This window comes from Scylla paramamosain, chromosome 11 (assembly GCF_035594125.1).
Source record: "Scylla paramamosain isolate STU-SP2022 chromosome 11, ASM3559412v1, whole genome shotgun sequence".
In the NCBI taxonomy this organism is placed as follows: Eukaryota; Metazoa; Arthropoda; class Malacostraca; order Decapoda; family Portunidae; genus Scylla; species Scylla paramamosain.
The window spans coordinates 8002387-8017500 of NC_087161.1; the positions used below are offsets into that span (position 1 = coordinate 8002387).

Below are 15114 nucleotides of genomic sequence, written 5' to 3' on the forward strand. Positions count from 1 at the left end.
TAAATATAAACAAAATGCTCACACAGATCATTACTAAAAAAATGAACAAAATGTTCATATGATGACTGATCTATAACTCGTTGCCCAGAAGTGACAACCTATGTATCTTCCTTCTTCCTTTGTAAAATTTGGAAGCCTTGGGTAAGAGAAGTAAAAGTGATGGCCACATAACACACTTAAGTACTGATCCCACATAAATTCTTCTGAGTTGGATAGGGCATCAAAAGTTTGTATACAACGTCTTACACTCCTGAATTTCAAAGAACCCTGAGCAGGATTACCTATGACTTGGGATAAGATTAAAATAAATTATAATTACTGTATTTCACATTTTACTAAATCTGCAATTTGTATACACTGAATTTCATACTGATTTATTCTAAATATACTGAATAAAATGATAAACACCATTTCACAATACATACCTCAAAATCAATACAACCCAACACTCAAAGAACTGTTACTTTTGGTTTATTATTTCCAAACCATATCAAGCCACAATAACTTCTTCACACAACCAAGGTATGAGAGTAGTCATGGTGAAAGTGGTGTAGAACAGCAGTAAATTACAACCTTTTGGATAGAAAACTCTGTTATTTATTCAGCTCAAACATGTGATGCATACATAGGATGCACATGGTCAAATAAATATAATTATCCTTTAAGTCTGCTGACACTACAGTCCACTCATTCTCTGGTTATTCTTGAAGCTGAAGAGATGAGACAAGTATGAGTTTCCAAAATAATTTACGAAAACCAGATCTCTTCCCAAAGCATGTAAAAGAAATTTCATGTTGCTTGAAATTGCAATACACTGCTTGAAGCTGCTGCTTGTTCTTGAGTAAACTGGAACACTCTAAGCTCAGACAGCACTCCCTCTGTGGCATCTGGAAAAATAGAAGTCAAGGAAAAATAAAGATTTATAGGCAGTGGTGTAGCCACAACAGCCATTCATGTCTACAAATAAGGTTTCTGACAAGCAAAACATGACATAACCCATGACGGAATGATAAACAAAACTACACACCAACAGAATGATAAGACTGCTTGCTCTCTGCTCCCACCAAGTTTGGTGGTTAAAATCACTAAGTTCTTCCAAACAGGTAATAGAACATTGTAACATCAACATCCTTTTAATCAAATGTGTCCAATGTTGCACATTCCATTACAAATTTGCATCCACCTATCCTCTATTTCTATGTTCATAGTTACTGCTCTTCTGAATTTATGAAATGTATATCTCTCTACTTCAGTGGCTTCTCAATACAAATTTCTGCTTACTTTTTTTTCCTTTCACTTGTACATCTTGAGAATTTCCTTTTTTAATTCTGAAAGGGTTTTTTTTTTCACTCACCTGTTCTTGTAGTTAGCATTACATGCTTCTTTTTATTACCCAACTCATCCTTCCCACACTTAAATTTAACTCCATTCATATTTTGTAGGTCAGTTTTGTCATGGCAACACTGGCAACCTAGTACCCACCTGCTGTCTCAGAGACTGGGAGACTGGGAGGGTTTGAGCAGAAGAAACAGACCAGTGAAAAAATCCCTTTTAAGATTAGACAAGGGATTTGTTTCAAACAGTATTAATTTTTTCTACTAAGCAGATTCCCACATTAAAAGGAAGGATCATGCTCTCTAAGTGGAGAAAGAAGGTGAGTGTCCACATTAAGGGTGAGTGACCAACTCACTAGTGTAGGTCCTGACAGCAGTGAGGAAATGGGGAGTGGTAGTCCCACCTAGGACTTCACACTGAATGCCTATGATACACTGAATTAAAGGGGAAGAGTCACTGTACTCTGAAGGAGTGACAACTGCTATGGGGACCTCAAGCAACAAAGTCAGTGGCCACTACAAATGGGCCCATAGCAAAGAAGTCACTCTATTGGAAGTCCTTCAGGTAATGGTTGGTAAGGAGTGAAGGGATCTTCCACATCCAAAATTGAAGAAATAGATTTGTTTCTCCACAGGAGAAGGAAAGTGGTGATGCCTCAGATATTATGAACCCTCATCTTGAGTAATAGACAGAGATCCTCAGACTGAGACTTGTATGCCCTGAGAGATTTCCATTGGTCCCTAATTGACAAGAGATGCCTGGAGCAAGAAAGAGCAGATATCATGCATTAGTACAAAGCTAGTACTCCAACAGGACACAAAAGATGTTACTCATCTTCAGGACCAACAAAGGAAAGCTAGGCTCCAGAGCTTGAATTCTTGTGAAAGTTTGAGTCTGTCCCAGTTTTGGCTATTAATTCAGGTTGGAGAGAGCTTGGAGCTCACCAACTCTCCTAGCTGTTGTGGGAGATACCAGAAAAATGTTTTTCTTTGTCAAATCCCTCTGGGAGGCATGAATGAGGTGCTCAAATTCAAAATATGAATGACCTTCAGGACCACATCCACATTCCTAGAAAGAATCCTTTAGATTGTCCTCAGCATGTCTACCACAGGCCTTGACAATGTCACAGAGAACTGGGTCATCTGACAGGTTGAATTCTTTGTAAACAAGGACACTTTTCAGCATTGTTTTATACCCTCTGATGACTGAAACTGACAAAGAACACCATTGTCTCAAGTACAGGAGGAAATCCACAAACTTTTGGCTGGAGGGGCTGTGTGACCACACTTCCTATACACTGATGATACCAATTCCAAAAATACTGATAGTTCATAGTTGTGGAATGACATCTAGCTTTAGCCAAGAACTGTGCAACTTGTCTTGAATAGCCCCTGTGACAAAGCAACACCTGACAGTCTCCACACAACTAGAGGAAGCACGTGGAGAGAGTGATGTAAATGGTGGATATGTGGCTGGTGCATGATGTCTAGTCATGGTGGAAGGCACTGAGGAGTGTCAATTATTGCCTGAATTAAGTCTAAAAACCACTCCATCTGAGACCAGAATGGGGCTATTAGGATGAGTGTGGTTCCTTGGGAGTCCCAGTTTATTGAGGGCCTTCCTCACACAAGGGAAAAGTGCAAAAGCATACAGCTCCTGGTGGTCTCAGCTGTATAGAAAGGTGTCAGTTGCTATTGCCATGGAGTCCTGGAACAGGGAAATAAAGGTCCAGTCTGAAGCTGAGCCTGGTGGCAAACAGGTCTACCAATGGGCAACCTTACACCTTCCACAGTGTGCTGCCCATCTCCTGGTGCAGGGTCCACTCCATGGGGATAACTTGTTTCTGCTGAGACAGTCTGTGAGGATGATTGGAAAAAACCAGACAAACTGGGTGAAAAGCTGCACTGAATTGTCCTCCATCCATTCCAGTATCTGCTGAGCCTCCATGTTGAGCAGAGAAGACCAGGTTCCTCTTTCCCAGCTGGATAAACCAGTGCAGTCACAATGTTGGAGAATACCGCCAATGTCCGACCCCAAACTAGTTCCATAAAATGTTGAAGACCCAGTCTTATCACTTGGAGCTCCAGAATGTTGATGTGAAGTGTTGTCTCTGGAGCAGACCAGAGACCACTCATTGTCACATAAAGGACTGAAGCCCCCCACCTGTTAGAGGAAGAGTCTGTGTACAGGCATAGATCTGGAGATGCTGCCTGCAGTGACTGGCCTGACCAGAGGCTAGCATTGTCCAACCATCAAAGGCCAAAACAAAAGTCCATGGTTCATGATACTGAAAGCTGGTCATCCTGCAACTGTCTGTTCTAAGCACAGGACAGGTGGAGCTGTAGGCTCCTCATCCTGTAGTGCCTGCCATGCACTAAGTGAATACAGCCCAACAATACCAACCAATCCCTGGCATGGGGAACCACAAGAAGGTCTTGATCAACTGTAGAAAGTTGCCTATTGTCTAGGCATGCCCTGATCAGAAGTCTTCAAAAGAGAATGCATCTCCATCTCCAAAAAAGTTCTTGATCTGAGTGGGAGAGAGGTCTGATTTCTCCCAGTTGACCATCACACCAAATCTGGAGCACAGATGCAGGAGGACTTTGGTACCATGGTGTGCTTCTTGCTTGGAGGATGCTAGGAAGAGCCAATCATCCAAGTAGAAGACAAACTCCCTTCTGATGTAAAGCTACTGAAATTGACACCATCATCCTTGCATACACTTGCTGAGTAGTGGACTGGCTGAAGCAAAAGACACAGAACTGATATGGACAGCCCTGCCAAGGGAAACAAAGGTATTTACGATTTTCCAGATGGATCAGCACCTGAAAGTAAGCATCTTTCGGATCCAATGAAACCATCCAGTCTTTCTTGTGAATCGCTGTGAGAACCATCCATACTGTCTCTATTGGGGAACTTCATTTTATGGATGTACCTGACAGGTCTATAACTGGGCAGAACCCCCTAGTGGCCTTGGTAACCATGAAGATACAGATGAAGAAACCCTTCTGCATCCAAGGTTTTTTTTTTTTTTTTTTTTTTTCAGAACCAGGTGATTAAGTTCCAAAATCCACCGGGTCTCCATGCAGAGGTGAACATGTGACAAATGGGATTCAGTAACCATCCTTCAGAATGGTGAACATCCAATCCTCTGCTCCTATAGCTTTCCACTCATCCAGATTCAAAGTGAAGCAGACTGCCACCTTTGAAGGTGGGGTTGGTGCAATCACTGCCAAAAAAAAAATTTGCCTTTTCCCTTTTCTGGAAGTGGATGAGGTACCTGGTTCAACTCAAGACTTGTGAGGAAGAGGAGCTGCTGTTGGCTGGGAAAGGAGTTCCCTGAAGTAGAAGGCTTAGGGTTACATTCCACTAAGGGCATACCCAGAGAAGGGTGCGGCTTACCAAGGACCTTGGCCACCACCTGATGAAAGTCAATTAAGCTGCATTGTCTGCCCTTTCCAGGGCTTCCTTGACCTTATCTTCAGTGAAGAGGAGTCCAGAGTCTATTGAGGACTGGTAGCTGTCTTGAATGATGGTGGATGATGTGATAGATAGACCTCCCTGTGCAATGCCTTCATGTTAGCTAATGCAGTGGCAATCTGAAAGCTCTGCTCTGCAGTGGCAATCTGAAAGTTGATCCGCTAAGGCCACGGTATCAAGAGCTGAAGTGAACTTGAACAGATAGTAAAAGGTGCCCAGGATCCAAAACAAGAAGTTCTGTGCCTCCTTCATCCTGGCGAAGACACCTTCTAGCCTGGCCATGTCCACATGCTGGATGGAAACCTGTGGTTCCTTCCCCATGTGAGTAAGGGAGATGGCCAAGTCAGTTAAGCTCAGCTGCCTTACCTGCCTCCTCATGACCACTCACTGCATAAGTACACAGGTATCTGCAGGATGAGCAACTGATGAATGAAGGCCTGGAACCTTCAACAGCCTTCAGCAGAGCATTCAAGGCAGCTTCAGTGGTCTTGCCTGTATGAACCTTGGAGCATGGGAAGTTTCATGTCATCTAAGTACACATGATGGGTCCACCCAGGCTGTCTCCACACAATGTCCTTCTGCTTCAGGAAAACAAGAAATGACAAGTTCCACCATCTTCAAGAAGTCTGGGAGAGGAACATCCAAGTCTGTTGGGTGTTTAGTAATCTGAGCCTCATCTTTGTCCAAGGAGTCCAATGGGAAGACAGAGTGGAGGGCCAACGAAGATGGCACATCCAAAACCAATGCTAACATAACAGGAGTAGCCCTAGTGTTGGTGTCTGGCTGAGGCCAGTGTTGGGTAGTGTTGTGTTGAGCACCAGAAAGTAGGGTAGAGAGGTCAGTATGAGTGTGGATGTGGAAAGGTCACCCTAAAAACTGACTGACCAGCTTAGAAGAATCCAACAGTGACACAGGTGTCCATGAACCTGGGGAATGATGGGATGCGACCCCCAATGTGACCAGGTGACCTGAGGGTTCACACATGGGATACAGTGAGACACTAGGACTGTGGATGACGTTGTGGCTTGTGATATGAGTTAAAGTGGGTTCACACTTGGCAATTTGCTGCTGAATTGCCAGCCGCTGAAAGCCGTGTTGGCATGTCTACTGGACTTTTGGTGCCTGGCAGCTGGAATTGCCAGCCATGCCAACAAGACCGAAAGGTTGGTCTTGTCCAGCCACCCACTGCTTTCTTTACATCTTGTCTTTATGAAGAGTTATGGAAGATGTGGTGTCTGCAGGCAGAAAAGTTAATGCTGAAGCTAGTGAGCGATCATAACATTATATATATATATATATATATATATATATATATATATATATATATATATATATATATATATATATATATATATATATATATATATATATATATATATATATATATATATACGAGGTGTGTCATTAAAGTTCCAGGACTGGTGTCCTAAAAGATGAATTTCAAACCCAAGCCACAAACCACCATATTTCCCCTTCAAAGTAATCCTTCTGGAGTATACAACTGCGCTCCCAACCCTCTACAGTCACTAATCTTTTTCTTACGTGCTTTTAAAATCATGTCCTCTGTTGCAGGTCGTTTAACAATGAGCGCTGAACAGCGAACAAACTTGAAGTTTTTGGTGCAGTTGGGGAAAACGCCGTCAGAAGCACTGGGTATGCTGCAAAAAGTGTACGGGGATGAGACAATGTCACGCTCACGTGTTTTTGAGTGGTGCAAGAGGTTCAAAGAGGGCCGGGAGGACGTGGAAGATGACCCCAGGAGTGGAAGACCCTCAACGAGCAGGAATGAGGCCAATGTTGAGCGTGTCAAGCAGATGGTGCGTGACGATCGTCGGTTGACTGTTCGAAAGATCGCAGATGAGCTTGGCATGAACCACAACAGCGTGTGGAAGATTATCACTGAAGATCTGGGCATGCGGAAAGTCTGTGCGAAGATGGTGCCGAGACTCCTGAACGATGACCAGAAGGGACGACGCATGCAGGTGTGTCAGGACATCCTCGAGCGTCTGGAAACTGAACCAGACTTGCTCAGGAGAGTCATCACCGGCGATGAGTCCTGGGTATTTGAGTACGACCCGGAGACCAAACGCCAGAGCCTTCAATGGAAGAGTCCGGCGTCGCCACGGCCGAAGAAAGCAAGGCAGTCCAGGTCCAGCTTCAAGGTCATGTTGATCGCTTTCTTCGATGTGAGGGGCATCGTCCACTGCGAGTTCTTGCCACAGGGCCAGACAGTCAACCAACATGTGTACAAAGAAGTACTGCGGCGTCTGCTTCGTGCAGTGCGCGAGAAGAGGCGGGAGTTGTGGCAGGGCAACTCGTGGCTGCTTCACCACGACAATGCGCCTGCTCACAATGCCCTGAGCATCAGAGAGTTCTTGGCCAAGAAGAACATCGCCGTGCTGGAGCAACCGCCCTACTCACCTGACCTCGCTCCGTGCGACTTCTTCCTCTTCCCCAAGCTCAAGGAGGTCATGAAGGGGACCCGTTTTGATGATGCGGACGACATCAAAAAGGCCGTGACGACGGAGCTGAGGAGCATCCCGCAAGAATCCTTCCAGCAGTGCATGCAAGCCTGGCAGAGAAGGATGGACAAGTGCATGCGGTGCCAGGGGGATTACTTCGAAGGAGATAACCTATAGTTTGTAGCCTGGATGTGAAATAAAACTTGTGTGGCACCAGTCCTGGACCTTTAATGACACACCTCGTATATATATATATATATATAAAATATACTATGCTTAACTATAATATATATATATATATATATATATATATATATATATATATATATATATATATATATATATATATATATATATATATATATATATATATATATATATATATATATATATTTGAGTAGTAACCGGTATAGAAGGAGCCAAGTTCTTAATAATTACCGATTGCTCTTCCTTACCTGTTGCTAGATAACACTGCATGTCGGGCATTCACAAGGTGTCACTGCATCCCTCATATGGGTATCTTCCTTCTCAATAAGGGGAGTCAAAAGCTGCAGAAGACCATAAGACTGTTCCCTGTTGAAGCATATCCATTGTCTCATGGTTTCTGGGTCTTCCATGCTCAACTCAGGCAAAAGAGTGGCAGACACTCCCTTCTCTCCTACTCAGCCAGGGACATGTCTATAGGCATTTTCTTTTCTGTTTTATCTTCCAGTACGCCAAAAGAAATGCAGCTATCACTCCAGCATTGTCACTGGAGGAAGACATTTTGCTGAGTTGCTGTTTGTTTATATTCATTTCCCACCAACCAGGCACCCTTTCCTAGCCGCCTGTGTGAACTTACATCCAGCTGGGAGGATTTATTGCCAGGTATTGCCAGCTTATGGCGGGTGGCAATTCAACAGCAAACTGCCAAGTGTGAACGTGCCTTTATGCATCCACGTGCATTAAGGTGTGGCTGACAGTAAGCTGGCACCTGAGGTGGTGAAGAGCAGCTCAGGAAAAAATCATCCCAGTATATGACATGGATGTGGGGTGCAAGCACAAAGCAGATGCATGAACACCCCTTGGCTGTGTGAGCTGAGTTAACTCCTTAGCCATGGTATCTGTGTACAATGCACCCACAGCCTGGCCCTCACGCTGGGCCAGTGGACGAGTGGGTGGATCAGGTGGACAATGCCCAGTCATGTCATAGTCATAACACAAAGGAATGTCTGAACAGGAAAGAAGAAACATACTTTCCCCGACCTTACGTTGAGACTGTTTTAACTTTACAGGTAACAGTTGGCAGAGATGACCTTTCCTGCCCTCAACTAGGACAGGAAGAATATGACTCATCCCCAGCTGTCCTTCTCCAATATCTTGGCTTGAGAGTGTCTCCACACTGCTCAGTGCTGTGGTCAGATGGGAGGCTGGTCACAGACTCTGCTGTACCTTGAGCAGAAGGCACAGAGTGTGAATGAAGAGATGATGAGTTAGTTGCTAGTTGGGACTTAAATCCCTGAGATACTAACTCACTAATCATCTATTGAAAGGTGACATGTTATCGTCTGCCAGAAAAACCAAAGAACTCTGAAAATTCAGCAAAGAGCTGTGACTTACCAGAGGGAAGTGACCAACACCAAATCTGTCAGCTCCACCAAAAACACTGTGTGACACGTCATCATCTGAGACAACCTTGTGATACTTCCTCACAGGTAGTAACAGGAGGAACACAGAAAAACCAAGCCTGAACTGGAGAATCTGTGGCTCCCTTTCTATGGGAACAGGAGTCACACTTATGTTGGAGGCTGAGCTGATGCTTGAAAGCTCCAGAAATAAGCTCACTATCCCACTTCCCACACTTGGTGCACCAGCTGTCAATGTCACAAATGCCCCCATGGCAAGTAATGCACACAATATTAGGATCCTTGGCAGCACTACCAATCACCAGTCTGCAGCCTGGAGTAGAGCAGGTGCTCTTGGGATTGTGGGGGCCCAGAGATGAAGCCAAAGAGCTGGAAGAAAGACTGAGGGAGAGGATAGGTGGTGAGCCGGCTGCCTCCCTCACCTCTATTTTGAGAATAGCACTTGTTCCACCATTCTGAGCAGGTGAAGAGCTTGTAGAACAGGCAAACTCATCAGGAAGGCCCAGGGAAGACATAATCACAAACAAAACGTAGTGAAGATGGGTGGGTAACAATAGCAAGGAGAGCAATGCTGACATGGCAGTCATCAAGAAAGGAATGAGGATGCTTGGAATGGCAGATGGTTACCAGGTCACCAGTGTTGCCATGACAACACTGATCTGAAGAATATGAATGGAGTTGAATTTAAATGTGGGAAGGATGAGCTGGATAATAAAGGAAGTATATAATGCTAAGTTGAAGAAACAGGTATTGTGTGAAGCAGTTTTTCTACAACCCCATATGAAAGACTACTTTAAAATTTTAGAATATACTTAGAACAAATGTTTTTCCCTTTTTTAGAACTATACAATTGCCTTCTTTAGTGGGCACCAGCACTAGTGTTGTTTCTTTTTCCAAATTCTTGGATGATCTTTTAAGTCTCAACATTAGTTCCTAGCAACTCCTCAATGAGGACCGACAGAAATCTGCATTTTATACACCTTTTTAAGTTCAAATTCATTAGCTGTTCACTCAGTCCTTTCTCTCAAATACTCCAGCACTCTGTCTTCCCGTTTCACAAGTCACCTTCTTGCATCCACCACATCTTTCATTCATATAAGGTCTGTTAAAAAATCTAACTCTATTACTCTTACAATCTATAACAGTTGAGAGACAGAAGACCTTACTCCATATGCATGATACTTTGAAGTTTTACAAACTGAGCAGACTTTTAACAATGATGCTATGGTGAGTAAATTAATTTCTTTATAGATGCCTGACTTTCAGCCAGCCATAGTGTTATGGTTGGCCATCAACAACCCAAAATTCATATCAGTGACAAAAATGCAATTTGATCATGCAATATTGTCAGTTCACCATCCAAGAGATTGCTGAAGGCAGTGAGATGAGTGATACCAGTAGTTGTTCTGTACAAACCATTACAATGAATTACTTGGTAATATGCAGAATTTGTCCTTAAGCCATTTTCATATCAACAACAAGTGCTCCACCTTTATACTGTGGAGGACATGTCATAGTGTACTACCTGAACACCATGATTACTAGTGAGGAGTTTTGAGTGTAGGTATGATGCAGAAACCAAGGATCAGTCATCATTCATTTTTAGAAATTGCTAGGCTCCCAGTTCTTCAGAAATGACAATATGTGATTTCTGACTGCTCCCCAAGCTGCACATGGCCTTGTCCCTTGTTTAAACAATGGTTGTCCCAAAGAAGGGTGTTTCACTGGATAATCTACACTGAAGGTATTTCACAAAAACACTTACCATTTTTTATGATCTCAGCAGTTGGAGAGCTTAATCATCCTTCTTTGATTCTACCACACCTTCAGCCTTCTTCAGCTTTGCTTGTAAATCAGCATGTTCCTCCATCAGGCGGTCATACTCTCGGCTCACAGCAGAAGCTTGCTTCAATGCTGCATCACGCTCTGCCTCCAAGCGTTTCTTATCTGGAAGAATAGGATGTTAATATACACTTAAATCAACTTTTAACAGGTTCTTTATTTACATAATAAACCACAGGTTTGTGCATTTTGCAGGCACAAAGAACATTTTTACAGTTCACATAGTTACACATGCTGAATATATTATACACACTTCCATAATTTTCAGCCTCCATCCTCCACAATTAACAGCAATTTCTCAAGTAACTTACTTCAACTACTTGGAACACTGACCATTGCCTTTCATTCCATCTTAAAGTATTTGCAAAGTCAGCAAATTCCAAGAGAAAATGAATGGGGTGTGCAATGAATGCTTAATTCCGGCTCAAAATGAGGTCAATGCATGCCATAGCAAATATAATGATCCATACATGAAAGCTTTTCATCACCTTCCTTCAGCTCTTTGATTTCATTTGAGACATTGGCTTCTTTCTGTTGGTCTTCCTCCTGCTCCACTTTTTCCTGCTTGAGCAGCTGAGCAGCAGCATCAGAGGCACTCTTGGCCTGCTTCATGGCAGCTTCACTGTCAGCCATAGTGACAGCCAGCCGAGAGATGAGGGTGGCCAGACGCTGCAGCACCCTGCCAAAAGCACACAAATCAATTAAGGTATATGTTTTCTCTTTTTAGAGACAATATAAGAATGAGAAGCAAATCATCACAAATCCAACAAATCATAGTATCCTTCCCAGCAAGGAGATAAAAATCCTGTTACAAGAATGAAAACATCACATAATTATACATGCAATACAACTAGTGACCTATCATACAACTATAAACCTATTATATATAAAGTGCCATGCATAGAAAGGGAGTGATCAAAAAAAAAAAAAAAACAGAAAATGGCATCAAAGTTTGGCAACATTCAAATGTGTGTAACTCAATTATTTTCAAGCTATCTTGTTAATTCTTTTTTGAAATAAGGCTTATAACAAATATGATTCAGTGCCACTTTTTTTTAGTGCCTACACTTTAAACCATTTTCTGACAGAATTATGGTTTAATATTTTAGTATTTCTGGCACCCCAGCTTTCAAACTGCCTTACTCGTTTGTACCTTTTTTTTCATGAAACACACGTGACACATCACCTCCACCAGTGCCACTACCACCACCACCACCACCACCACCACCACCACCTTGTACTAGACTATTATTACCTACACTACTTACATCATTAGAATCACTATTGCTTCCTACAGCTACATAATCTGGATCATCATCATCATCATCATCGCTAAAGCAAGTAGGAAATTCACAAAAATCAGTGAGGAAAAGCCTCACACAAAGTTTACACCAACATCTCTACTCACTCTTCCTGATGGGCCAGGCATGGGACTGGCCTCACCAGAATGATGGCCAGACATTGTTGCACTATTTTTCAATAGTGTTATGCCATACAATGACATAAATCCGTTGCTATACCCAAAAAATTGGTAGCGTCACAGAGAGCAATCTATCACAAAACCTTGTGTAAAGGGCTTCTGTTGTGAGTCACTTGCTTTACTAGCCAGCTGATTGGCGTGGTGCAGGACTGTCTGCTGATTGGCTGACTGGCTCGATGTCACCTCCCTGTCATACCCTCCCTACTCTGCCACCTAAGGTCTGCCCACATTCCTGGGCTGCAGGCATGGGATGTCAATAGGAGCGAGAGAACACATTTTTGTAGGGACTTTTTACCTTACTTCCAATGGTGCAAGGGAGTCACATCCACTACCAATGGATAGAAGAAGGATGAAAATAGTGTTATATACAATAAACTGAGTCTGGCCAAGGGTGGCACATGACTCCCTTTCTATGTGCAACACTTCATATGTTCACTTATATGGCAAATATTTATATGTTATTATATGGCCTACAATTTTTCATGAAGAAAAGTTTAGTGAAAACAACCTTGCTTGATTAGTGAGGTGTGGATGGAGTAAATGAGAATGGAGGGCATTAGAGGAGAGAGGAGGTTTGTTCTTAGCAAACACATCCTTTCAACACAAGATCCACAGATACACTTTGGCAAAGAGGGAATATTAAAACTGATAGACTAAGTAGAAATGGATAAGATGTTGAAGGGAGACCAAGATCTTGAATTTTCATGTGTCAGGTTCCTGTTGAAGCAGAAACAAAGATCAGGACTCGAGAGGAACTTTGGAAGAAAAGCTAGTGAGGAATTATTTTGTGATTACAAAGAAACATAGAGGAGGAGGGTGAATAAAGTGCTGCAAGGGATAACACTTAGAGGTAAGGTGTATGAAAGGATTTTGGAGAAGAGAAAGACAAAGATAACAGAAAGAAATGTAAGAGCAATTTAATGAAGGTAAGAGACAAAGATCTTTCTGTAATAGGTACCCTACTGAGGGAGGTCCCTTGAGACGAATGAGGGATCAATGGCATCATAAGATATAGATATATGGATGAAAGAAATTAAGTAATGCTGGTACTCACACCCAGAGGAAGAGAGAGAAACCAGAGATGTAGAAATTTCGCTGTGCCCTGAAGAGTCTCATGTGAGCCTGCATCTCAGCATCCAAGTGGTGGCCGTGGTCTCCCCGACTCTGTTCTGCAAGCTCCCCACCATACTTCCTCATCTCTCTGATGGCATCTGTGAATGGAACACACTGATGAAACCTACAAGATATAATGCTTTCATTAAGTGTGTCCTTAATGTACATTGTGTATGAGAAATTCAGTAAGGTCATACGATCAAATTGCAGTACTTTATGTGGGGAAAGAAATTACACACACACACACACACACACACACACACACACACACACACACACACACACACACACACACACACATTATATATATATATATATATATATATATATATATATATATATATATATATATATATATATATATATATATATATATATATATATATATATATATACACACACACACACACACACACACACACACACACACACACACACACACACACACACACACACACACACACACACACACACACACACACACACACACACACACACATATTGCGTCTATGTGCGCAACAACTTAACCTGCTCTTGTGCCCAGGCTCTTGAATCTTTTGAGTTTTCCACCATCTGGCTATGACTACAGTCACTCCCAAACTGAATTTATCTGTGCAGAATACCTCTCACCTAACTCCTCTGACTGTGTATATATATATATATATATATATATATATATATATATATATATATATATATATATATATATATATATATATATATATATATATATTAGAGGTTAGGAAAAGGTCTCCAAGATGGTCAGGAATACAAGTAGGATGTTGCACTAATTGCTCTAGATCAGAGGATAGGAAAGTTAAAGGCTAGTTCATCAGGATGGTCAGTGAAGGGAGAGGACAGCCAAAGCTGGTGGTGAACATTGAAGTCTCATAGAATGGAAATCTCTGTAAAAGGGAAGAGGGTCAGAATGTGCTCCACTTTTGAAGTTAAGTAGTCAAAGAGTTTCTTATAGTCAGAGGAGTTAGGTGAGAGGTATTCTGCACAGATAAATTTAGTTTGGGAGTGACTCTGTAGTCGTAGCCAGATGGTGGAAAACTCAAAAGATTCAAGAGCCTGGGCACAAGAGCAGCTTATGGTGTTACCCTATCTTCTCTCTTGGGCTCCTCGGATCACAATTTCATATCTGTATCTTGTCCTACTGCTCCAATCCCTCCTCAGGATCCCCCTTTGTGGAGGCGCCTGTGGCATTTTGCCTCTGCTAGCTGGAGTGACCCGAGGAAATATTTTGCTGATTTTCCTTGGAATGACTACTGCTTCCGTGGCAGAGACCCATCTCTGTGTGCCAAGCGCATAACAGAAGTAATAGTGTCTGGCATGGAGGCATACATTCCTCACTCTTTTTCTCAACCTAAACCTTCCACACCTTGGTTTAACACAGCCTGTTCTCATGCTATACGTGATAGAGAGGTGGCCCACAAAAAGTATTTGAGCCTTCCATCACCAGAATCTCATGCACTTTATATCTCTGCTTGGAATCATGCCAAGTCTGTTCTCCAAATAGCCAAAAACTCCTTCATTAATAGTGTCAAAAATCTTTCAAGATCCAATTCCCCTCATGACTTCTGACACCTAGCCAAAAACGTCTCTTCTTTCCCTCCTTTATTTCTACCTTGGACAATTCAGGACTTTTCCTCCCTCTCCTCCACTCTCTGACTCCTTCATGCTACCTATTAAAATTCTTCACAATGATGTTTTCCATGCCCTTGCTGGCCTAAATCCTCAGAAGGCTTATGGACTTGATGGGGTCCCTCCTATT

The 15114-nt window shown here is 42.5% G+C and overlaps 1 protein-coding gene across 4 annotated transcripts in view; it reads right to left on the reverse strand.

Annotated features, from left to right (window-relative positions):
• Nucleotides 1–315: 315 nt before the first annotated feature.
• The window catches only part of LOC135104913 (B-cell receptor-associated protein 31-like), a 30267-nt gene continuing 15468 nt past the window's right edge, over nucleotides 316–15114 (reverse strand). For all 4 annotated transcript variants that reach the window (XM_064012661.1, XM_064012662.1, XM_064012663.1 and 1 more), the window contains exons 4-7: nucleotides 13279–13435; nucleotides 11233–11423; nucleotides 10668–10849; nucleotides 316–887 (exon numbers count right to left, since the gene is read on the reverse strand). In XM_064012661.1, the coding sequence (XP_063868731.1) occupies nucleotides 10698–10849; nucleotides 11233–11423; nucleotides 13279–13435 (500 nt within the window). In that variant the 3' untranslated portion in view covers nucleotides 316–887; nucleotides 10668–10697. The remainder of the gene's footprint in view (nucleotides 888–10667; nucleotides 10850–11232; nucleotides 11424–13278; nucleotides 13436–15114) is intronic.